Source organism: Drosophila gunungcola (assembly GCF_025200985.1).
Source record: "Drosophila gunungcola strain Sukarami chromosome 3L unlocalized genomic scaffold, Dgunungcola_SK_2 000005F, whole genome shotgun sequence".
Lineage (NCBI taxonomy): Eukaryota > Metazoa > Arthropoda > Insecta > Diptera > Drosophilidae > Drosophila > Drosophila gunungcola.
Window position 1 is genome coordinate 4186640 of NW_026453180.1, and position 26158 is coordinate 4212797.

General features: G+C 34.4%; 3 protein-coding genes across 19 annotated transcripts in view; 2 read left to right on the forward strand and 1 right to left on the reverse strand.

The window, feature by feature from the left end:
* LOC128258936 (protein encore) overlaps nt 1-26158 on the forward strand; it is a 165035-nt gene that overhangs the window by 82544 nt on the left and 56333 nt on the right. The window lies entirely within an intron of this gene.
* LOC128258938 (protein nutcracker-like) overlaps nt 1-26158 on the reverse strand; it is a 114285-nt gene that overhangs the window by 75535 nt on the left and 12592 nt on the right. For 5 of the 16 annotated variants that reach the window (XM_052990968.1, XM_052990965.1, XM_052990964.1 and 2 more), the window contains exons 1-2: nt 12998-13518; nt 4454-5446 (exon numbers count right to left, since the gene is read on the reverse strand). The exons of 4 other annotated variants lie outside the window; for them this stretch is intronic. In XM_052990968.1, coding sequence (XP_052846928.1) covers nt 4454-5273 — 820 coding nt within the window. In that variant the 5' untranslated portion in view covers nt 5274-5446; nt 12998-13518. Of the gene's footprint in view, nt 1-4453; nt 5447-12997; nt 13525-22923; nt 23062-26158 lie in introns of those variants that run through there. 7 more of the 16 variants (XM_052990962.1, XM_052990960.1, XM_052990961.1 and 4 more) reach the window with 7 other exon arrangements.
* LOC128258954 (uncharacterized) lies at nt 17607-18776 on the forward strand. Its single transcript, XM_052991004.1, has 2 exons — nt 17607-17701; nt 18359-18776. The coding sequence occupies exons 1-2, from the start codon at nt 17690-17692 to the stop codon at nt 18575-18577; spliced, it is 231 nt and encodes a 76-aa protein (XP_052846964.1). The 5' UTR covers nt 17607-17689; the 3' UTR covers nt 18578-18776.

Genomic DNA, 26158 nt, shown 5'->3' on the forward strand with positions numbered 1-26158 from the left:
TACATATATATAGTATAGTCACATACTCATAGTATTCATCGGGCTTTGGGCCAAGTTAGTGCCACTAAGCGAGTTGGTTTGAGGGTCATTACAGACGTTAGTCCATTAATCATATTCCTCGGATCATCAATGGGTCATGGCTTCGATTTGTTGCCGGGTTTCTAACTTTATCGTCCAGGCTTTTTGTTCGAGAAGCTGTCAGGTTAATGTGTTAAAACGCTTTCAAAACTTGTTAAATGAGGTTTAAGCTGGGGCTAACTTAAACTTTGGCTTTGAAATTAATAGAGTTGAAAGATAGTGTCAGGTTGTAATGGAATAAATCAATTGAATACAATTAGAAATTTGTATCTTGGGTTTTTCATTAAATCTCCACCAAATAAATTTTACCAAAATTTCAGGCAACTAGCAAAGTAAAATAAAATAACCAATGAGCAATCTTTCAATTCCCCAATCGACCGGCAAATAAATACTTATCAATCATGGGTAAACTCACGTTTTATGCAAACAATTCTTATCATGCCATAGCTAAAACCACATTTCCAAAACAAAAGTCAAGTCAAAGCAAAGCAAAGAACTTCGTTGGATGACTAAGAATGCCGAATAAATTAAAGAATACGATATTTTATCGCACATAGAAACCAAAGACGACAACCACAAAAAAATAAAAATAGAAGTGCAAAATAATTCCCACATTCCTGATGAAGTTGATAATCATCTACAGTAATCATTCAGTAATCACTTCTACCCTAAACCAATTAGCACCTTCGATTGGAGCCCACACACAGAAGACAGCAAAAAAATTGTAAACACGAAAACGAGGCTTACGTAAGAGTCTACAGATTGTATAATTTACGCCCACTTCCTTCTCGCAGACAGACCAAAAATAGCAGAATTTTAATCAACCAAAACATTTTGACGCCAACATATTGATTATTGCCGTTCGATTAGGGCCTCGTAAATTCATAAACGGAAAAGAGACAGAACCATGACCAAATTTTTGGGCCAATGGCTCTGTCAATCGAAGCGTCATCGAAAAAACTAATTTTGGAAGCCAAAAATGAGAGGGTAAAAGAAGATACGCAGATTCCAGCAGGCTCTATTGTGTACACAAATTAACCTGTCTTTTATGGTGTATAAATAACAAAACAGAGGACACACCTCCCTTCAAAAATAATGATGCACTGACAAAAGCATTGAGAGTTCTTTTCATCCCACTATTTGCCCACTTCATGTGTCAAGTTTCGAGTTCAGCATATTAACCCTTTGTTTTTTGCCAATTCATTTATATTTATGTCATTTAGAACGGATTTTGGGGCTTCGTTCTACACAAAATAAAGAATAAAAGTACAAATAATAATCATATTTCATACCTAAAGACCTTTTTAACTTGACAAAGATTTAATTTGTTTACTGACATATTTCATTTCCAAAAGATTTTTTTGCTTGCTAAGTACCTTATTCACAGAATTTCAATTTATAGATTTTTATTTGAGTAAGTTTTTCCCAATCGAAGTCCATAATCTTAGTACCATATTTTTACCTATTTATCCAAAAATTTAGGTAACTTTAGAACAATTTTTAAACCGTCACCCAATGGGTTAAAAGCGATTATTCCTCGCCCATGTGCTCGCCTGACTTTGTTGTTATTATTTCTGCCACCAATTTGACTACTTTTTGTGTCTGTCGGCTCTCAACTCGGCTTGCCTCCTCATTTCAGCACTCCACTTTTATAGCTACTGTATTTTTTACGGCTAATGGGCAGTAACTGTAGAACTGACAGCGAAATTGGCGTGCAAATTGAAAATAGAAAAGCGTTAAAAGAAAAAAAACAGAATTGGACTGACTTCAATGCAATTTTAGGAGAAGAGTTGTATAAAGTTTATATGGCCAGATTACAGATAGGCGTAAAAAGAAAAATGGAAAACAAAATCTACTAGAACAACAAATTATTGATTAGCACAGCTGGGCGAAGAAAAATGTGTTAAGAAAAGGGAAACCGCCAGGGGGAAATGAAATCAACATTTTGATGAATTGAAACGAAATTGAAAAACGGTTTCAGGTGGCAAAAGTGCAAGGGGATCGGCAGTTAGTTCGATTTATGCTTTATTGAAGGCAATTTGTTGTTCGCCTTTTTTTTTTGCGAGCCAGTAATTGAACATCGTAAATTGCCTTCGCCATTTTTCCCAACGTTTTTTTTTTTTGTTATTGATTTTACAATTTTGATCAAAAAGTCATGGGAATACACGAGTCATTTGGAGGGTGACCAGACTATATAAGCTATTATTATATAAATGCTTTGACAACTTAACACATCGCAGTGCACAACACAATGAAAGTAACAAGTAACAAACAGGCCGATTTAATCGACATCAATTTGAAATAAAATAATTGCAAAAATATTCAAGGAATGCGGCTAAACCAAAAGCAGTCAAACAACATTAAGAAAAGAAAACAAAAACAAAGCCGTTGACTTCGACACATGAACAGAGAAAAACTTTATACCACTTTGTGGTTAACCACAGTATTTGTACATTATTGTTTATTGAAAGGCAATCTTCTTATAAATTAAAAATTATATTATTGATTATATTATTATTATTATCATATCAATCAAGATCAAAATCATCAATGAATCAGAAAATTATCTTTAAAAAACCCAAAACCTGTCAATTGTAATTAAAGGTTTGAATTTTTTGCGGTGTATTGGCTGACGAACACCTGTTTATACGTACAAGCTACTCACATAACTAAAGTGAATCATCGACTCTCGTTTGACACACTGAAATAGCCCACACTCCATCTCCTATCTGGTTTTATTTAATTAAATTTTTCCCAGACACGTGCCCTCAAAGACAGACGCATTAAAAAGACATTTCAATTCTCCACTTGAACTTGAAATCGCCAGAGAAAAACTAAAAGCAGAGACAAAAGGCAAATGCAAAGCATTTTAATTGCATCTTTAAATGCCAATAATGTGAGAATCTCCCTCGAATCTTTGTTAATTTCGCTAAAAATAGTCAATAAGCTCACTCAACTGTTGTTTTTATACCCTTGTTTTTTTTTGCTTTCATCGGCATTTCTCTCGCGGCTCGAATTAAGTTTGCTTCGATTGATGATGCCCGATTATGAGTCACTCAACTCGAAATATATTATGGAGAAATAGAGAAAAAACGGTGAGATTTGCGCAGTGGGTAAGTGGGTTAAGTTATTTATTTATTTGTATTGACATGTCACGGTGTAATCGGATATAGGGCAGAAATTATTGCGATGATGACTTGTTGAACGCCATAAAGTTAGACTAACAAAATGTGGCAAATAAAAGAGTCTTATGAAAATACGTACAATAAATAAAGAGCATTAATCAAACTGTCCTCATTGTTAAAAAAAAATAAAATACATATTCATCAGTATTCATTTCATATGGAAATAAATAATGGTTTTAAAGCTTAAAGTTGCACAACTGGGTTCACAAACATTATTTCAAAAATATATATAAAAATCGAAATACCCTACATTACAGTGTTTGATACACAGGATACTTTAGATATATATGCTTAAAATATCTTCAAATAAATCTTATTTGCCTCCAGAAAATATTCTTATTTTTAAATAAAACCTAGTTTTCTGTTAATAAGTTTTAAGCTTCCCTAAACGCAAGGGAGTCCCCTCATTTTTTTTTTTTTAATTTGTTTTTTACACTTCAATGCAGAACGGAAATGTGATTTTTTTCCATCGTTTTTCGTTTTTTGTTTTCCATTTCTGTTTGCCCGACGACGGGCCCCAAAATGGTTCACTGCACTTGACTCTGCGCTTGTGGGCGGATGGGGAAAAAAGGGAGGGGCTGCGAATGGTCGGGGACTGGGTTTGTCAACGCTTTTATCTGATGCCTAAAGCGAAACAATATGCCGAACGACAGGGGAAATGTATGGCAGAGGGTACAGCTTTAATTCTTCTTTTGTGGGGCCTACACACACACACACATCAGGTGTGAAATATAGATACATACATACGCTGAGGGAAATGGGAATGCGAGGGTGCGGTTCAAAGGGTGTAGCTCCAATGGAATGTCGTTCAACTTTTGAATTGCAGAACTTTAAAGATTTGAATGTTTAATAACAACAATTGAAGAAGATTTGTATTAGCGAAAAAAAAAACGATCCTAATAATTGGAATGCTAACTTACAAATATAAATATTTAATCATTTGGTATGTGCCCAGGAAACTGCATAGAATTTTATATTTTAATTTTAAAACCAATTTTCACTAAATAGTTATGCACAAAATAGACACTTCAGTTTTGTTATCACCTAATTACAGCTCGGAATAATACAGGTGGGTACAAATTATATATATTTATATCTATATATCTAAAAATATATACTGAAATAGTCGATTTTCTCTAGTATAAATTCTCCTAGTTTTTACCCCCGACAACCGCTGATCTTCAACTTACCGCACTGCCCGCCATTGAGAGCCAGTCCATCCTTGACCGCCTGCTGTTGCTGTTGGGCATTGCTGCTGTGCAATATGTCCGACAGAGACAAAGACGAGGCAATGAGCTGTCGCTTCTCCTCAAAGTTGAGGAAATCCATGGAATTGCTGCGTTGCGGCGTGACTGTGATGGTCACCGATTTCTGCATTTTGGCCACGACACAGAGCTGTTGCTCCAGTTCCGATTGGCCGGCAGATTGGGCGTTTGGTGAATCCGGGGGCGTGGCAGCCTGGGCGGAGGGATGATCAATGCCATCGGTGAGATCGGGCGGTGGAAGTTGCTGCTGCTGCTGCTGCTGCTGTTGCTGTTGCAACTGCAATTGTTGCTGCTGCTGTTGCTGGTAATTGTGGTTTAATTGCAACTGATGATGTTGCTGCTGCTGATGCTGCCCGTAGTATGTGAATGCGGACTGGGCAGTGGCCGCCGAATACGAGGGTGGACCCAATGGCGAATGGGGTGGGGCATGGGCCACCCTAGAAGCCGCGGCCGGTGACAATTGATAGCCAGCACTGCTGACGGGCGAGTTTTGACCATCATGTCCATTGATGGCGGCCACCAAAGTGGCCAGATTATTTCGACTTGTGTTGCCCCTCTGTTGCGCCTGGAATTTGTGCTGTTGCTGCAACTGTTGCAGCAATTGTTGCTGCTGTTGCTGGTACGCCATCGGCGGATGTTGCTGCTGTGCGTTGCTGCCGTTGCTGTTGTTGCTGCCGTTGCTGTTGTTGCTGTTGTTGCTGGCCGTCGACTGTTGGCTCTGCAACTTGTTGCTTCGCAGCGACATGATTGTCGAGTAAAAAGACTCTTACTCCATTGTCACGTGACTTTGGTGGTTCAGCTAATTGGTGGCAAACACGCTTCTCCTGGTTTTGTTTTGTTTTTTTTTTCTTCACCCGCACTTCACTTTTCTTGTGTCACTTTTTCAAGGGTTTCACTTTCGTTTCGGCGCCTTGATAGCTGCAATTAAAATGTGGTTGCTGGTTGTAGGTGGCATGGTTGTATGTTGCATGTTGGCTGTGTGTGTTGTTCTGGGGCAGCAGGCAACAAAAACCACTTTACACTTGATTTTAATGGCAGATATTCTAGTTACTGCTGTGTTAATGTGCTGTACTTATATGGCTTTAATTGTCTTGATAATATTTTTTAATATTTAAAGGCAAAAGGCAACAAAAACCACAGTTTCACACTTCATTTTGCACTCCTATACTTTCGTAATATTTTTGTGTTCATTAATTTTGTTGTTTATAATTATTTAGCACTCTAGTTTGTTAAGAACTTATGCTTTCTTGATAGTTTAAATGTTTTAAACACTTATAATTTAAATCCTTAAAAGGTAATTTAATTTTTTTAATTTTCCAAGTCGACGTAAGAATCTTATTATGTTCAGATCATTTTATTCTAAATTGACTAAATTTGTGAAAAACAAAACAATATCAGATAAGTTTTCCCTTTTTAAAGTTGTAAGGTAAAATACAACATATTTACATCCTTCTTATAAATTCACTGGTCCATTTTCAGAATCACCGTGCCATCCATTATTCAGTAACACAATCAACAACAACATTCCCCACATGGTTTTTCCCTTCGAGAAAATTAACTGAAAATGCAGCTTCTATTTCCACAAATGCCACAAAAGCCACAGTAAAAACACACAAAACCCAACCACTTGTCGTTGTCATCATCAAAAACGCTGCAATAGCCGACAGCTGGTGAAGATTTTTCCATCCACAAAAGATGGGAAAAACGGGGGCAGAAAATAGAGTGAGAAACACACACTGATGGAGTAGATGGGAAATCCATCCAAGGAAATGGAGCATCATCATGTGCACTGCACCACTGCACCACTGCACCGCTGCACCACTTGAGCAGAAAGACAAAGGAAGCCAAAACGAAAAGGATTTCTGGAGGACGGCCAAAGGCAACAAAGGAAATGGAAAAGGACGAAGGACGCAGGACGCAGGACGAAGGGATCCAAAGGGAGAGTAGCTCTCCAAATTGAAGTGTCCGTGGGGAAATCGAGTGTAACCAAGCCGAGAGGGTTAAGGAAAAGGGCTCAAACGCACGAGAGGAGCTACTTGCCGAGGCAATTTCCAGCTCTTAAAGATAAGCAAAGCGGTTTAATGTTGCGATTATCCAAAAGTTGAAGGAAAATCTTTAAAATATATAAAATGATTTTAAAGTAAAACATATTATAATTATTTGTTCACAAACTTCTATAGATCTGTAGTAAAACTTTGATAAAATCTTACAAAAATATTACAATTTTATTTTTTTATTGTACCTATATTAAACTTTTGTTAAAATAATTCTTTTATTTTTTTTTATCTATACCTGGAGTTTTTTCTTTTTATACAGAATGTTTATGAAAAACAAATATTTTCCATGAAATTAGAACAAATTAATTCATAGAAACTAACAACAAAACTGATAACTTTAATTTGCATTTAATAAATGGACTTTAAAATTATCTTATAAAGAAAATAGCTGAAAACCAAAAAACTTAACTTAAAAACAAAATAATCACATTGAATTTGGACTGTTGACCATTGTTATCCACAGAAAATGGCTCAACGCATTGTGAAAAAGTTGAAAAATAAATAAATAAAATAAATCCTTAAAAGAACAAAAACGACTCCGCAAAACCAAGTGGGAAAATGCATTTAAGTCCCGCTGGTAAAACAAATCCTTTTTGCAGCTCAGACAAACTGAAACCCAAACTAAAATGGAAAGCCAAAAAGTTTCCCCACAGAATTTAAAATCTGTCCACCTTGCTTTTTCCCATTTAAACACTCTAGGGAAGGTCAAAGGGCAACCAGTTGTGGCAGCTCAAGTTGGAGAAAATCTTATTAGAATGCATATTGGAACCGGAACGCAGGTAGAAAACTTCACTTCAGACAAAAGATATGGCAGAGAAAAAGGGAGAAAAGGGAAAAGGAGAACTGGAGACACGCAAAGTGCACAGGTAAGCGGAATTACGGATGAAGATGATGATGATGACAGGATACACAAAAAGGGAACCGACGAGAAATCGAAGAAAAAATAATAAACCTTGCACGACAGCTGAAACAGAAAAGTTATAAAGGGATTCCAGAGGAATTCGAAAATAAAAGGCAGCTCAGAAGCGGAGATTATATGTAGCTGCGGCCAATTTAAATTCAACGTGCGTTCTTGACTCGTTCTGCTTTTGGTTTTACTTGTTTTCGCTTTTTCTTGATCTTTGAATGTCAACATTTGCTTTCAAACATTAAAGGAAAAATTAAGAAATGGTTAAATTAAATTTTAAAATCCTAAAGCACGAATTAGTTCTTTATATCGTCCGCAAATTTCTTCTTCATTACAAATTAAAAATCAAAAACAATTAAGCAATAAATATTTTAAATATAATAGTTGCATTTGATAATAAATTCATATACTGAAGAGTATATAATTAGTTAAACTTGTGTTCGAAATAAAAATTAAGAAATGGTTGAATTAAATTTTAAAATCTTTAAAAACGAATTAGTAACAAATTATTAATTAAATTAAAATATTAAACTAAACATATTTTAAATATTACAATTGCCTTAGTTATAATAATTGCATTTGATAAAGAAACTTCTTAAATAAATAAATTATTATTATAAAAATATATCACTAAAACTTACTTTTAAAATTAAATTAAATTTTAAAGGGGATCATTTAAAAAATACAGATAGTAGCTGAACAATTTCTAAGACCATTTCTTTAACTTAAGGCCCTTATAAGCCTACTTTTAATGACCGCCCATAGTAAAAGTTTGTCTATATATATATGAACATAAATATATATAAATTTTTTTTATTTCTTGCTTGGATTGCTGTCCTACAAAGTCAATAAAAAAAAAGAATTGGTAACCAGAACAGCGTTGGGCGAAATCTTGGCTAAGAGTAACTGTAACTAGGCTTTTGTGGTCTGCTGTCCGATGTTTTGTGGTTGTTTGCTTTTAGTTGTTCCAGTGCAATGACTTTTGGCTCGTTAGCTTCGATTCTGTTTTGAGTCGGCTGTTAGTTAACTATTTTTTTTTTTTCACCAGTTTTGTGGATTTGGCGCGCGACTCACATTAAAAAGGCGGCCAGGCGAGAATTTGAAGAGAACTCAGGAAGTGAAGGAAAACGGGGGAGGAGCTTGAAATGTGGAGCATTTGTTGCTTAAAGGCAATACAAAAAGTACACACAGAAAAAATTGTAGTATTATCGGGACCCTTAAAATATTTTTTTACTACTTTTTTCTTTTATATATCTTAATATGTCTAATAAAATCTAATAATCAGCAAGGCTATGTCATTAAATTAGGGTTATATCTATGCTTATGGAATTCAACTAATTTGTAAACAGTATTATTAATATGACAGCTTTAGTGGCGTAACAAAGTATATTTACTATGTTTTGAAATATTAATAAAAATCTATCTATTTATTTTGTCACAGTTGCAATTACAAAACGAAAATTTTTTTTTAAGTCGACAACATTTGTTTTAATGAACGTCCATTGAAACGCGGTGCGAAAGAGACGGCGCCGAAAGAAAGAGAGGCGATTAAATTAGCAAATGCGTTGAGCGCAGGGGGTTGGGGAAAGGGGGCTTCAGGGGGTGAAGGGGGGGTGGTGGATAGGGTGCAACATATTGCATATTGCACATTGCACATGTGGAACGACGCGAGCAACTTGCAACGTCAGCAGGCGCATATTAAAAAGAAATAGATATATATATGAGGAAAAAAAGCTTCAACAAAGAGTGGCTATTCCCCTCTCGCTCGCTCGAAGTCTTCCGTCCCTTTCGCACTCGCCTTGTGGCAAGTTCATTGAACCTCATTTACAGTTCAGTAGTTTAGCGATTTTATTCTCATGGGAAAGAGACGGAAAAGCGGGCGGGCGCGAGACAAAGACGGACTGAGAGGGAGGCCCGACTTTTATTTTTTGGGGCAACTCTGGCTTTGCAAAAACATAAATTAAAAACAGTCCAACTTCTATAAAGTACATTTTTAAATAGTCATACTCATTTAATTTTTACATTTCCCTGTAAAAAAAAATTCAAAATATCAACAATATTTTCTATTAACACAACTAAAACAAACTTTCATATATAATTTTCTACATTACAAATAAGTTAATTTTTTTTTTTAATTATAACATACTATTGTTTTTAAAAAATTGAAGTTTATTTTGAGAAAATAAACTCAAGTACTAAATATAGTTCATCCTATGAGAATTTCCATTTGGGGAGTTTCGCCTGTAAAAACCAAACAATGGTTTGCAGAAAAAAAATACAAATATATGTGAGACAAGAAAGGAAAGCGTTGGGAACAAAATAGTAACAAAAACTAATGCGATTTGCGGCAGCAACATCAGCAAAAAGAAGAGATTCATGGATTTTTCGTTTTTCGTTTGAGAGGCGGCGCCGCCAGCCAAAAGCAATCAAATCCAATTAAGAGCAGGAAAAAAATCCAGAAAAAACACAGATAAAACGGTGGAAGCAGAATTTTTTGGTTTTCAACAAAAAATATTGTTTATGCAAAAGGAGCAACGAAAATAACAAGAGTAAAAAATAACAACTTCCAGCACACGCGAGTTTTATACAACAAATTGTCCGAACTCCATAAGAAATATATGGAATAAGAGGGGCAGAGGCAGAAGTGAAGGAAAAACGGAGGCAGCGACAAACAGAAAAGGCAACAAAAACGAAAAACGAAACAGCAGCAAAGCAGCAAAACCAACAACAATCAACTCTTTTGACCAGCTGTCGCACAGTGGGCTGCTGCACTGTGGGCTATATTGTAGGAAAACTGGTAAACGGAAACTTATGTTCAAATTCAAGATGGGGAAATTCTTTTACTTTACATATTCTGTAGTGCTTTTCAGATATTGAACCTACTATGCAACATCAAAATTTTCTAATGATCCTTAAAATGAGCTGATAGAGAAAATAACCTATTCTTAAGTTACAATTTTTTGTTGATAAACGGTTTTGTTTGTTTATATCACTATTTATGCGTTGTTTCTAAAATTGAGTCTACGTATTTCCTTCAAAAACGTAAAGTTATAAGCCCATTTGAATATTATATGCCATCCCACTGTGCCCATGCTGTACAATCCATAAGTACAAGTGTTCGGGGTTGCTGCTAATGGAACACAATTCACAATTCACTGAGAATTCGCTGTCTCTATCTCTCACCCCTCTTTTTTCCTCTCCAGCCAACATCCCCCATCTCTTTCTTTCGTTGCAACGACAATGGCAACAAAAGCATAACAGCGGCAGACAGCAAAAACCAAGGGACAAAAACAACAACAACAAAACGGTGGACCAAGAGTCGTCATCCTCATTGGTTTTTGTTGTTTTGGTAAAAACTTCTACTCCCCGGAGAAGAGAAAGAGATGGGTATATATGGGGTGGTAAAAAGGGGGGTGTAGAGGCAAAGTTGCCGGCAGTTAGTGCGTTCCACAGAAAGTTCGCATAAATTTAAATTTGCGCGCAAACGGCGCCCACAAATTCCCAGAAAAAATATACAAACAACAGTGAACATTCCATTATGGCCATTTTCTGTAATAAGCTCAATTTTTAAGATATGTATGTATATGTATATTCAAATCAACTATCCTAATTGGTATTTTTACAAAATTTAATAAACTCCAAATAACTCACTAAAATAAAATTGTTTCATAATTTACTACACATTTTTAAGAAACTAGTTTCCCTTACTTTTAATAAGAAAATTGAATTTATAAAATATAAATCTCTTTTACAAAAACGTTAGTTATATGTCCTATTAAATTTCAATTAATGAAGTTCCACTGTTCAACAAGGAAAGGCAATAAAAGGGAGCAAGAGAATGCGTTTTTTTTTGGGGGTTGCTGGATGCTGTAAAGGGGGCTTTTCCGAAAAGGGGGTGGGATTATGTGGGTGTGGGGGGGTCGAAAGTCGGACGCAAAGTGGAGTAAACTGAAGTCTGGAGCACAACAAAAAGTAGTAAGGGAGGCAGAAGAAGAAAATGCCTAGGAGAGAGGGTGCGAAAATCCTGCAGTATACACACCACTACCAGACTTTTCCTATATGTTATGTATATATCTTTGTGGTGGAGAAAAAGAAGAAAAGCAAAGGAATCTGTCTAGACAACATTGTAAGTAGATAAAAATATTTGGTTGGAAAAGTCACCCAAGGAAATAATGAAATATGTATGTAATTTCCTACCCACTCTACCCGTCTCTTTTTCCACTTCTATCACTATCTCTTTCTTGCAGGTAATACTGTTTTTGATAAGGAAGCAATTGTAGCACATTTCTCTGTTATTTTTTCAATTGCACCATCATCCAAATCGTGTTTACGGATAAGATAACACACGATAGCGATATATTAATTCACATTTTTTGTGTGGAAATTCAATTTAGCGAACAAGCGTGTGCTGGTGGAAATTAATTTATTTATGCATATTTAACATATTTCTGCATACAAACAAAAAACAGCTGCCTGAAATTACTGTAAAGTACTTTTTGTTTACCCAAATGGTGAAAAGAAAAAAGAGAGAGTGAGAGAGCTAACTGTTTATTTTTGCCTAGTTTATTGTTATTTTCTGTTTATGCTATTTCTATGGCCCCTCTTTTTGCCGTTTTAACATTCTTTTGTGTTATTGATTTCACTTTTTACGAGAGATTTCTGGATGGTTTTTCAAATAGCAGAGATACAGTCAAGAAGCTAGATAAATAACAAAATTATGGGTTGGTTAGCCCATATATGTATACACAAAATAGCACTTTAAATGATCTGAACATTTGAAATTGGTTTTAATTTATGTAACGGTATACAGTTATTTTAAAATATCTATATATATTTTTTATAGTTTTTTATTTGGTGTGCTTTTGCTTGAACAAGTTGCTTTAAAAATGTATTATCACATTTTTGTATGCAATTTTTTTTATGATCTTAAGTTTGAATGATAAGACAAATCTGTTTTTCTCGAGTTATAGACAATATACATATTTGAAAATCTAGTTTTTATAGTTGAAAATTTAACTCGAATATCTAAATTATTTATTATATATTTGAGAGTTCACTGTGATTAAATTCACATTAAAATATATTTTTCATTGGCTATTGTGTTAATTTTTTTGTAGCACCTGTCGCAGCTGATTTTTCATTCACAATATTTATTTTTCTTTGTTATTTTTTTGTCTGGGGAACATTCATGGGTGAAATTCCTATAGAAAAACCATTTAATATAAGCAATGGAATTTTAGTTTAAGTTTCTCAGAGAGAATTTGGTCGTTTGTGTGTATGTGTATTGTGTGTGTGGAGAGAGAAGTTGTAAAACCGGATTTTCCTTTTGGGCGCTTTCGTAGTTTTTGTTGCCTTTTGCACTTTGTCTCGATCTTCGATTTTAAAACTGTATTTTGATATTGGTATGATTAAATGTTAAAACAATTTTCTTCCATTTGCTCTTTCTCTAGCATTTTCGTTTTGTTTACTTTTCTTTTTGATTTTTTTTGTTTAATTTACACTTACACTTGTTGATTATTTAATTTATTTTATTTTTTCACAGTTTACTTGCGTTTTCTTTTACTTTTGCTTGTTGAACTTATAATTCATTTAAATCAAACTCACAGGCACACAAATGCACGTACCTACATTTACACGCACGCACACACATAAAACGTCAAGCGACGCGCCGCAAAAACCACAGAAAACTACAAAAAAAAGCGGCGAAAAACAAAAGCAATGTTTTGTAATATTTTGCTTTTCACTGCGAAATTAAGCTAAATTGGAACTAATATCGTTGTTGATCCGAGTGTTTGTTTATGTTTACTGTTTTTTTGTTTTTGCTTTTTGCGGAGGGACCGAGACGTTGTTTTCGTCTCGACGCTGAAAATTAAAATTATTGCCAGAAAACAAGCCAGGTTTTATGTTTATTTAATGGCTCTCGCGCGTTGTTTCTTTGTTTTTGCACGGCGTTATTTGTATTTTTTAATGTTTGTGGATCCAGCGATTTGTCCGCGCGCAATGCTCACCACTCTATAAACGCACCATTTGCTCTGCCCGCAAATTTCTCGACGTTGGCGTGACGCCGGTGTTTGAACAGTGTGGTGAATATATCAGCTGTTCGAACATGTGCGAGCGACCAGCAACAGGATGCAACTGCCGTAAGAGCTGATTGCGAAAGAAGAGTTCAGCTAGTAAGCGCTAAATTCAAAACATTGAACATTACTCTATGGCAATGCTCACCAGTCGAAAAAATAACCACTAGAGGTGGGCAAACATTGCCGAAAACATCGATGCCATCGGTGTTTTTAAAACATCGGTTAAATCGATGTTGTTATCGATATTTCCCATCTCTAGCTTGTGGTGGGTTTGTGTTTTGCAGTGAAATGTTAGCCAAACGTCGAACAAACAGAAAGAGAGAGATCGTCTGAGTTCTCTCAATCTCAGAGAGCCAAATTTATTATTATTATTTAACATTTGTTCTCTTTTAGTTTATCTTGTTTTTTAATGATTTTTAGAGTTTGCAGTCTCTCATTTGATATTCGTGAGAGAGAAAAACAGCAAGCGTTGGTTGGAAGAGTGCAGCTACTGGGGATGGAAATTTAAATTTTATGTTGGCGCCAAACATATTTTAGATTCAATGCTACTTGATATTTCTGATTTATAAGTGATTTTTTTTAAAGATAAAGCACACTTCTTATTAACCAACAAAATATTTACTCAAAGAATTTTATTTTGTATTTATTTCCTAAAGTTTAGCTCAAAATTCAAATGGGATTGACTTAACTAATTTTTGAAAATTAATATTTAAATATTATTTGGCTTAGATTTCCAACATGTAAATTACTAATTAATAAATATATATGTATGTATGTACATATAAGAAGTAATTACACTGAAATTAACCGGATTGGACTCACATACTTCGCTGTTAATTATGAGAACTTTAATTGAATTAGATTTGCCCATTGATTTGCAATTCACACCCGCAATAAAACCCAGCACCCAATGATAATTGCCAATTTAAATGGAAAACAGAAACGGGCGGGCAATTGGGGCCTGGAAAGTGTCGGGAAAATATTGAAAATCAATTTGCATTCCACATCGGAAATATCCAAATGGTAATTTCCCTCTTGACAAATTTAAATCCCTCAAAGCCCTCAAGTGAGGCAATCGGCAAATGAAAATCTTTTCGGGGAACGAAAGAAAAACAAAAACCGCACTTCAAAAGCAATTTCACCTTGTTTTCCCAAGCACACACACTAACAAACAAAAATAGTGGATAAACAATGGGCGCGAGGCAAATCTCTTCTTTTGGTCGTATATTACTTTTCGGTAAGGAATTTCCCAAACTGCTCTTCAAGAATTTTCACGAGTGGTGGCGTCTCCTATTTTTAGGCCCACTACAAAAACACCAAACAGTGCTCATTCGAACAAGTGAACACTCGGTTTTATTTGTATATAAGAAAAAATTTTGGCTGCTACAAAAAAGCTAATATTTTTAAAACTATTTATAATATTTTTTGGCAAATATTTTTTTTACTTACATTTTTATTTAATTTTTTTTTTCAAAAAATGTCAACCTATTTTTGCACCTAAATTGAAAGGCTTTGTTTTCTCAGTGTAAAATTATGTTAGTTTCCTAACGGTTTTAAATGTCAACTTGAAAACCATTAATAAAATTTTTTGGAAAATTATATTTTATTTTATATATTTTATTATATTTTTAATAAGCAACCAATAAATCAAACTATTCTAGTCATTTTTATAGACAACGACAACAACAACCACTAAACAGAACTCATTTATTTTGGATTTAGTTTGAAGCGAACAACAAAGCCTCACAAATAAATATATATTTTCATACAGACTTTATGTATTGTAATCACTATGTACCTAGTATATATAACAGGAAACGGAAGCATCATTTGCTCTAGTTGGATATTTGTTATGAGAGATAGCGAGGGGGAAAAGAGAAGAGGGAAAAAGTCATGGGAAGGGAGGGAAAAGGAGGAAAACTCAGCGCAGGAATTTTGTTGCACCAAAAATGCCGGCAAATGAAAAGCGCAGGTCCACAAATTAAAAATAGAGAGGGAAATCCAGAGAGAAATACTTTTTCATTGAGAGAGCAAAACAAAAATAGTTTGGAAGCAGCTGGAGGAGGTTTTCGAAGCACTGTTTCAAGCAGTGCATTATTTATAGCATGCGAGCAATTTTTGGGGACTGCAAAACTTTGAGAAAATAAAATCATTAAAAGCTGATGTTATCAAAAATAAAAAAAAATTGTATTTAAATAAAAAAAAAACAAATATAATTTCACAACAATTTGACCATTAATTTAATTTTTTTCGGTAACAGAATTGTTTAGGTAAACCGTTAAAACCGACATTTAGCATTTTCAAAGAGATAATGATTTTAAATTTAATGGAAATTTAAGTGCTCGAGACATATTATACAACAAAACAAATACTGTTTATACGTTTATACATTACATTTTTAAGGTAAAACCAACTTTATTTATTTTTAAGGGAATTTACATCTAGTTAAATAGCTCGATGGACTGTTATTTAAAATTTATAAAATATACGTAAATTTTTATTTTTGTCTTTTTGTGCTGAACACTTATAAGTATACAGTTAAACAAACTTCTCAAAAGATAGCCAGGTTTGACATTAAATGGTGTTTTGAATACAAAATAGTAGTACACTGATTAAATCAGCAAATAGTTCAGCGTTTTATTCAAACGACAAGGCAAGTTTACCCACCCCACCCCCAGAAAATTCCACTTCATCCGAGCGAACAATTCGTCTTCAATGCCAGAGTTTTCCCGACTTCTTCGCCCCAATTTCTTAGCCCTTCCGCATTTTCACACAACCTTCTTATCCTTCAGCAAAATTAACTTGAGAAGCTTGATAAAAGGGCTGCCATTCATTCATTCAGCTGCTTTGCCGAAAACTGTTCTCAATGCCAAAAGCTGCCAACTTAATTTATATTGTATTTAAAATGCAAAATGCACAACATTCAACAATAGTAGAGAGCAAAGAAAAGTGGGCGAATGTGGAGAAGTGGGCGGGGGCACAGCTGAAAAGCTGCTTTAATTTTACAACTTGACAAATTGAATGTTTGCGGAGTGGGAAAAGCGTAACTATAAAGGAGAGCCATTTAAACTGAAAAAAAATACAGTTGATATTAGTGATATCTTTAAATCTATTTAAAGTGTATTTACAAAATATCTGTTATCTGTTAACGAAAATATTAGTGTAGAGACATTAAAATTAGACGGTAATTTTTTTTACATGTAGTGACGATGCTATTCTTTGTTCAAGAGTTATTGGAATGTTTTGTTTTGGTATATTTTAAAATTACAAGTTTTAAGTCTTTGTTTGTCTGTTTTAAGAAAATTTAAGGGCCTGTTTGAGACCTTCGAAAAGTTTTTGAACGGAAACATTTTAAAAGTGTATTTATATAGTCAAATGCTGTTTATATTTTTCGTCACAAAGGCTTGAAGGTGCGATCCTTACGACGTTTTACCTAGTTAAGAGATTAAAATGTTTTCTAAATCCCGAATAAGTAATTTTCAAAAAACTAATGATTTCGCGCAGTGCTCAATCAGTTGCATTTAAACAATGGGAATGCAAAAGGGGTAAGAAGAATGGTTCTGACAAAGGGAATCCAAGACAACCCGTTTGCAAGGCCTTCTCTTTGGAATACTCTTGGTATTTCCTTGCCCTTTCTGAATCGAGGAATCTCTGGCAGTCATAACGATAGTTAACAATCTGGTCAAGACAAATTAACATTGTCAAAGGTCAAATTTCATTTGCTGGGGGAATTTCTGATTGCTTCCGTTTTTTTTGTGGCCCATTGCTAATGTATATCTTCGAACACCCCTGCCCCAAAAATAGGTAAACAAAACCTTTATTAGAAATGCAGTGCACGCAGCGCAAAGCGGCCACAAAGACGTTTGGGCCAAAAGCAGTAGCCAAATTAAAACGAGACAGAAAGCAAAAAAAATAACAAAAACAGAAAATGAGCAGACGTGCCACGGTCAAAAGTGACCTCTAACCCACCGTCCTCCCCTTTTCGTGGGCCACCCACTCCGCTAGTAAGGCCAAAAGTCAACTAAAGTTTTACTATAAAAGCCAGGGAATTTGCGTTTGTTTAATCATATCAGTTTCTGTTCAATCAGCGGATATACAACCAAACAACAATCAGTCCAAGATGTTCAAGTTTGTGAGTATCTCCGGTGTCCTAAGAAAATGTTTTTAAAGGATTTTACAAGATAAACTATACACGTAAAGTAAATTTGCTACAAATATCCTTTGAAAATGACTTCAAACTTTTACTGACTTAAAGAGTTTAAGGCGGTTTTGTAACGAAAACAAAATGAGGTGCCCGAAATAAGAATGTAGGTTGTTGTTTAAAAAGAAAACTGTTAAATATTTTTGCAAAAACCAATTTACATTTATTCTATGCTAAATTAGTAACCATATTCAAGTTATAGAACAAAAATCTTAACTAAACAACTTTAAAAGTAAACAAAATTATTTTAAACGAATTAAATTAGTAGGACAAGCTTGTAATATCAAGGATAACGCAAAAGAATCAACAAATTCACAATGAAAAAGTAAAATGGGTTTTATCTAAAAAATCCTGGTAGCAAGATTTGTTAAATTCTTATTTTAAAACATAATTTATAACTATTCATTCTAAAGATAAACCTCAAAAATTAGGGCAATTACCATACAAATTGTTTAGATAATATAAAAAAAACCGACTTAAAATCATAATATCTTTGTGCAAACTTTTCACTTTATCTTTAAAGTCTTAAAACATTATTTATTTTCCTTGGCTAATCAAATCCTGGTTTTCCCCCAACTTTTCAAATAGTTCGCTCTGTGTGTGTTCGCTCTTTTGGCCGTCGCCTTTGGAAAGCCGCAGTTCCTGACCGCCTACAGTGCGGCCTCGCCTGTGGTGGCTGCCACGCCCTACGCCTACTCCGGCGGAATCTATGCTTCGCCGTACAGTGCAGCCTACACCAGTGGCGTCTATGCCTCGCCCTACACCTACGGAGCTTATCCCTACAGTTCCCTGTACCTGAGACGTTAGAATAATCCCCTGCAACGAGTGAACACTGTACAACGATAATTGCTGATGACGACGTCCTAATGAACAAATAAACCTGATAAAACAGATAAAGATTCGCAATCCAAAGGCCAGCTTTTTGCTGTCATTTGCTTTGAGCAACTGCAGCTTAAAAGGGCTGCAAAATGGGCGGTTCACGGGCTCACACTTAAAAAAATACACTTAATAATATGGCACCTTTGAAAGATCTTAAAAAAATATATACAAAAAAAAGGGAAAAATTGAAACTAAGCTTGTTCAACTCTTAACGTTTTTTTGTTCTATTCTATCCTTTTATGTTAATAAAATTGTTGAAATATTGAATACAAATACACCTATCTTTTTAATTTTAGACATTTTACATTATTTTAAAAATTTCTGAAAGATTTCAATATGGTACATTTTTATAAGTTCACCGAAAATTGGCTTATAAAACAAAGCAACTAAATATTCTTTAATATTTTTTAGATGAATCGATTCAGGTCTTAAAAAAAAATTAAATATTTCTTTTTTCAAAATTTATTATAATTGCTAATTTTTCTCGCGATGCACAGTGGTTGTGTGAGTGAAAAAGGCGTATTTTAAAATATTTACGAATTTGTTGCTTTCGTTGTTGCTGGTTTTGCTTGGCAATTTCCGTTAGCTATCAAAAACATTCGCATTCGCTCGTATATCATGTTTCATGTCGGGTTAAAGGGGTGTTTGGCCCAAAGGGGTTAAGGGGGCGGTAAAAAGGGGCGTGGCCCGGGAGGGGCAGGGGGTTGGCGCTGAAACTGTCGCTGGCATGCGTCGGCGTGCATTTGCATCGCTGCTGAAATGTGCAAATTATGGCAACTAAGTTGCTTCATGTTGTCCCAAACACGCAATGGGTTAAGTGGAATGCACTCAAAAAAAAGCTATAAAAGACCGAGAAGGAACTGTGAAAATGAACTTTATAATGAATACATTTAAGATTTAGAAAACCTACATAATTTGTTCATACTATGTTGTTTTCTCTGTTCGAAATCATAAACATTTTTTTAACAGCTTTTTGAATTTTGTATGCTAAATTCCATAGAAATTAGTTTTTGTAATCATTGGCATTATAGCAATTAAAGAAATGCTAGTCAATAATATATTTATAATTAAACAGATAACATAAATTCTAATAAAATATTATAGAATGGAAAAAAAAAATAATAATTTAATAAAAATATAAGGAAATACATACAAGTGAAGGTATTGCAAAGAACTTTCTTTAAGATACTGTTTCACTTTCCCCCGCTGCCGCGCTTACACACACTCCCCCCCATTTCCTGTCCACACTTTCCCTTCCTTTCCCTTTCTCCCTTTTATTCCTATTTCTCACTTTCAGACGTCAGCTTCAGTGTCGCCATTTGCATAATGCATGTGTGCTATAATATAGTGTGTTTGCAGTGTTTGCAGCATCCTTTCAGGCGCAATTGTGCACCGTGGTCCTGCGAAAAAAAGAGCATCAAAATGCATATGGAAATTGGCCCGAAATGAAAAATATGTCCAACATCCTGAATAAATGCATTTAGATAGGGCAAATGTGGTTAAATGTTGAATAATGTTTATGCAAATGCTGTTCTCTAGTTGATTGGCCCAAGGCAAAGGCATTTTAGAGTCGAATATGAAGGAACGAAGGAACCAAAAGAAAAGGCATTTGTTTCTATTCATTAAAAGTCGAAGCAAATAAAGTTCAATACTAAATAAAATCGAGGAAGTTTATTGAAAATGGTTGAACAAATACAATATACCACAAAATTGTTGAAAAAATAATTTTATTAACGCTTAAGGACTTTTATTTAAAAAAATATGTAAATGTTTAAAAGTCTAATAGTTTTTTAATATACCTAAAACTGTAATTGATTCAATCGGTTTTTTTTAAGGAGACACATGAAAAATAAACATGAAATTTAAGCTTTGTACTTGAAGAATAAAAATTTAAAACCAAAAAGAGCTAAGAAAAACCAATTTACGTTTTACAAACGTAAATGCCTATTTAAATTAATATGCTTGTGCTAAATGTATCAATAACCTTAACCTTGGTAAGAATTGTTAAAAAAAATAAATTCATGCTTTATTAAATTGTTGTGAAATGTCTTTCTAAAATCATGAAAATAATGTTTAATGATTAGTTAAGTTGCACAATCTTGTATAATTGACAGACCATTGTCAAATATTAAAATATCAACACTGGCCTTTTACCCCTGCTGTTAAGGCCTTAATTTGCCACCTTTAATGTCCACAAGGTAGAAATAAAAATGGCAATCAACTTTCCACTTAACTTGCCATTAATTTTCGATTGTTTTCTTAGGACTTTGCCGCCCCAAAGAACAAACAGAAACTGTTTTTCCAGGCCGACACACCACTGTATTTGCAGAGGGAAGAAGGGGAGGGAAAACCGGCGGGAAAAATCTGTCATCAGCAGGGAGCCCACCTCAAAACTGTTGTTTTCTTTTTATTTTCTCTTTGAGCTTAGAGCAAACTTTAAGATGTGTATGTGCTTATGAAAAAACAAAAACAAAAATAGATGGAGGGAAATTTGGCAAAATCTAAATCTAATTTGCATCGTGGGGTGGATAATGGTAAGCCACAGGAGGCGCTGATTTGGAAAGAAACAGCCCACGCGCCACGATTTTCCGAATTTTCCACCCCACCCCACCATATTTTTTTCACATACGCACACGCAAGGGAATGTCAGAAGTCATTGCAAATTTTTCGGGAGCATTTCCTTCGAGCTCCTTCTTTTTCTCATCCTCCCACACAAATCCTGCGATTTTCCTGGTTGTGTAGTCCATCAATGTCAAACTTACCTGCAAGAAAAGAGAAGAGCAAAAAAATGGGATGAGATAAAAGAGAATTCGTGGTCTGAGGAATGGCAGGAATAATTCAGGTTAAATAAAGTTAAGTGTTTGTATGGGCCCCTCAGGTAAATAGCAATATCAAATGAGCCATCAGAAACATGGGAAACTCGGAGGAAATACGCCTTGCAGGTACACTTATAAGGAAACCAAAGATAAACTTAAATTTAATTAAAGTTTACTTTATCACGCTGTTTCATATAAAAAATGTGTGTTCTGGGAATTGGGTTTCTGTTCACTCTTATTACATTCTCACAATGAATTCCAAATAAATGATATGTATAATATTTTTTACATTTGCATTAATAAAGTAAAAGGTATAATAATTTTAAATTCATCCAGCTGTTTGGTACTTGTTTTATTCCAAAAAAAAATATATTAAATATATTAACTTTCCCGTGATTTTCCCAAAATTCAAGAGTATGCGACATTGTCACGTCATTGGCCTTTTAAGCTGCCCACGCAATGTTTGTTCTTGAAATGTTTTGTTTTGAGCCATCTTACTAAGTGAGTGGCACGTCAAATTAAATTAAAATTAATGTCAGCGTTTGTCTGGAGAAATGTAGTTGATTACATTTTCCAGAGGAGACAAAGAAACATATTTAATTATACCTATACAGAAAGTAGTTTTAGTCAAAGTTAACTGTGTTCAAGTGACTTTTACAAACATTATTTAAAAAGGTATTTGCATACTTAAGAAATACAAATGTATATTTTTAGTAAATTAACCATTAAAGAAATAGATTTTATAGATTAAGATATTCGCTATTTATTATTATAAAATAAACTGAAAATTAGTATTGCTTAACAATAATTAATAAGCCATTGCATATAAGAAATTAATTTGCATTCTTTATAAATAATTAATTTAAATTAAAAAATTAAACTTATAACCATAAAATCAACAATAAAATATTATTTTTCACAGTATTCAAGAAATGGTCCCACTGTTAGACTTATAAAATTTCAAGTAAAACGTTTCCTTGGTTACATATTATTATTAAATCATTGCAAAAAGGAAAGTAATTTGCACCCTTTAGATATAACCATAATCAACTAAAAATCGAAATTTTTCAAAGGTTTCAAGAAAATTGTTGCCACCATTAGGCATACTAAATTTCAAGTAAAACGTTTCCCTGGTTATAATTTATTGTTAAATCATTGCGCTTATCCATTTTCGCCCCTGATTAATGATGGCCAGGAGCGAGGACTCAAGACAGACACGCAATTAATTGCCGGACTATTAGCAGGACGAACAAAAGGATACAACAAAGCACTCAACAAGTGATTACACCACGCTATCCTTTCTTCGAGGTCCTTTTTGCCCATTTTTGTTTTTCTGGGAAACATATTTAACCCCTCAACGGATAAGGTCTTTTCTTTTGTTCTTTTTTCCCGGAGATATTAAAAATTCATGGCTTAAGTGTGTGAGTGTGGAAATGAAGGAGAGTTTTGCCAGCCAACCTCTGTTAAAAATGCAGGACAACAATTTCCGTTTCCTGTCGCCGGGACGATGTTTCAATCTCAACTGCTGTTGCTTTCTCTTGCGGAACATCCTGGCCCAAAAATGTAGTATAGCCCAAAAAAAAAAATGCAGAAAATAAAGGCCCAAATCAAAGTCCTGATGAGCTGGAAATCGTTTGGCGCTGACAGAACATCTCAATTGGCACTTCGTTTCTGTTTCGCTGTCTATATATATATATCTCCTTCCCTTTGAATACCTCCCACTCTCGATATATCCTTTTTTCCCCTATATCTCGCCGTTTTCTCTGATTACACACAAACGCAAGATAAAGTCTAGTCTGGCGTTAAATTGAATCCGCGGCACAATTTTTTCTGAACTTTTCACCGCGTTCAACGTGGCGTATAATCGATTTTTATTCGGTTTATCTCCGCACACATATGTATATAATTTTTTATTATTTTTTCAGACTTGAAAATTTTCTCAGCTGTCGTTGGTTAAGGTTCGCGTTCAACTAAAACTAAAATCAATCGCAAACGCGGTCAAAATAAAACAAAACTGTCACAATGACTATTGCTAGTTGAATAGTACACGGAGAAAAATAAAAATAAAGGTGTTTGGTATGTAAAACACATGAGTTTAATAATAAGTAATTTTTTTAATGATTTTGTTGATTGTTTAGCCGATTCTTAATTATTTTGAAAAGAAAATTAAGATTATTTATAAAAAAAATGGCTTTTATATTTATTTTTGGCTTTTAAGGTAAATTAACAAATCTTTTAATTATTCTGAACAAACCATTTATCTTTTATTTTCCAGGTTAACTTCCCTAGCAAATTGTAGCTTTTTTTTAGCGAGTAAACAAAACATAAGACCCAGAATTTTCTCCAAGTGATTTGGTCAGCCATTCAGTCAACGTGGGACGAAGCTTAAAAAGGTCGTTAAAAAGAATGGAACACCAAAACATAAAACCCACATGAATCAATAGTGGAAAAGGCAAGAAAAAAAATGGAATGAGATGAGTACAATTTAGAAATGGTTACGAGTACAAAAAAAATTGAAGACAGTGGCTAATTTTGAAAGAAAAACAAGTAAGCTTTTAATTATATGATTTATTTAAAATTTAGTTATAAGTAAGTTTTATGAATTTTAAAATTTCTGTTCATATTATGTTTCCCAAAGAAATCAAAAATTAATAATACATTTTTACCAAGTTAATCAAATTCAACATTTCGAGACAGCACAAACAACCTACATCACAAAGTTAAAAAACCTTTTTCTTCTGTTGGCAGAACTTTAAATTTGCGCAAAACTTTGCCATGTTCAAGTTGTCATTTGGCCAGATCCATGTCCGAACGGCATGACCTGAAAGTTTGCATAAAGAATTCCCTTTTTGCCTGTGAAACTGACCACCCGCAACAACAAACTGGGCTGTAATTACATGAGCAACTTGCCGCATGGACAACAGGGCGTATAAGTAACCGGGACAACATGGCGTATAAGTAACCGCTTTTATTGTCATTTGCCGCGCTACTCAATAAAGGGGCGTGGAAAGTGAGGGCGGGGCCGTGGTTGGTTTTGCAGAGCTTTGAATGCAATTATGTGCAGCACATGACCAGAATTCTGTCACTGGAGAGATGACAAGGAAACAGGGGGAATATGGGCAAACATAGGGAAAATATAGGTGGAAAATGTAGGTGGACAACCACCGGAAGGACGCAGGAAGGAAGTCGGAAGGATGCGGCGGACAGGGGTTGATGTCTGGTAAGTGGGGCAAGCAAATAAAACATAAATAAATAACAGCGAGCGAGTCAAACAAGAAAAAAGTAAACAGCGACACTGAAAAATATAAGTAAAAGTACAAATTCATACCTTTTATAAAATGTTATATGAACAACAAGCATCTTAATAAATAATTATACCCTAACTTAATCATTGAATATTATTATATTAGCATACTTTTTATAATGTATACCTTATCATTGAAAAGCCAATTTTAATAAATTGAAATTCATTTGTGCATTTTGAAATATTTAAAATACCAGATCTTCCAAAGCAAAATTTTAATAAAAGGGGAAAAAGATAACTTAAAAGATCATTTTCATAATGTGCATTGTTGAATATCATAGTTTTCCAAATTTAAACTTATTTTTGTAAAGTAAAAACATATGAAAACTTATTTCCTGTGCAGTCAAAAAATCAACAACGAAATTGGAACTTTGATTGTTTTCAAATAAGCGAGGAGGATTAAATTTTTAAGCCAGGCAATTCGCCAGGAAGGTGGTCACAGTTTTTCCCACCAACCAGCACACCTCCCCCGATTTTTCCAGCTTTTCCAAGATTTTCTTTTTGACCAGACCCAAATTGAGGCTTAAGTTGGTCATTTGCGGTTGGCGTTGTCTCCGTCGTTGCTGTTTTAGCTACCTTTTGACTTGTTTTCTTTTTTTGTGTGTGTGTGTGTTTTCTTTTAGGTTTTCCCCCGGCCTTTTGTTTAGTCTGATGTGACTGTTGGGAAAACTCAAGTGCTTTTTATGGGGGAGGGGGAGGGGGAGGGGGAGGGGGAGGTGGACGGAAAGGTTCAAGGACTCACATTTGATTTGTATGTCTGCATCTCGTTCTGCAAATAAAGATAATCTTTCCCAGAGCTGCGCATTTTTATGGTAATTTTCATGGGCTTCGTTTTTTGCCAAAAAGTGAAACCAAAAAAATATAAAAAGAAAATAGTCAGGGGGGAAGAAACCTTAATTCAATGCCGAATTGTTCGAGCAAGTGCCAAGTGTAAAGCAGCCGCATTCAAACTCAAATTGAGTTGTTTCTTGGCCTAGAAGCCAAAAAAAAAAAAAAAAAACTAACAAAAAACCCGGCACAAACAGGGAACAATTGCAACTCAATTTTTGAGAGGAAAAGTTTGGCGGCGAAATTGATTTTGCGAGGATTTCTGTAAGTGAAATTAAATGGGGGGCAAATTTAAACTCCATTTGTAAATGTACATAACACAGTTTGTGAGGAAGTTAAATGTTATATGATTGCACGGAATTTGATTTCGGTAACTTTTATTGAGTTTGTAAAGTTGGTCATTCAATTGGTTTGTCATCGTATTGCCAAAAATGGCTTTTCGTTTTCCATATATTAAAAAAACGACAAACCGTGATATTAAAAAAGTTTGATGATGAAAATTGAAAACTTATTTTATTTACTTTTACACAACTAAATTACTCATTTGTTTTTATTTAAAAT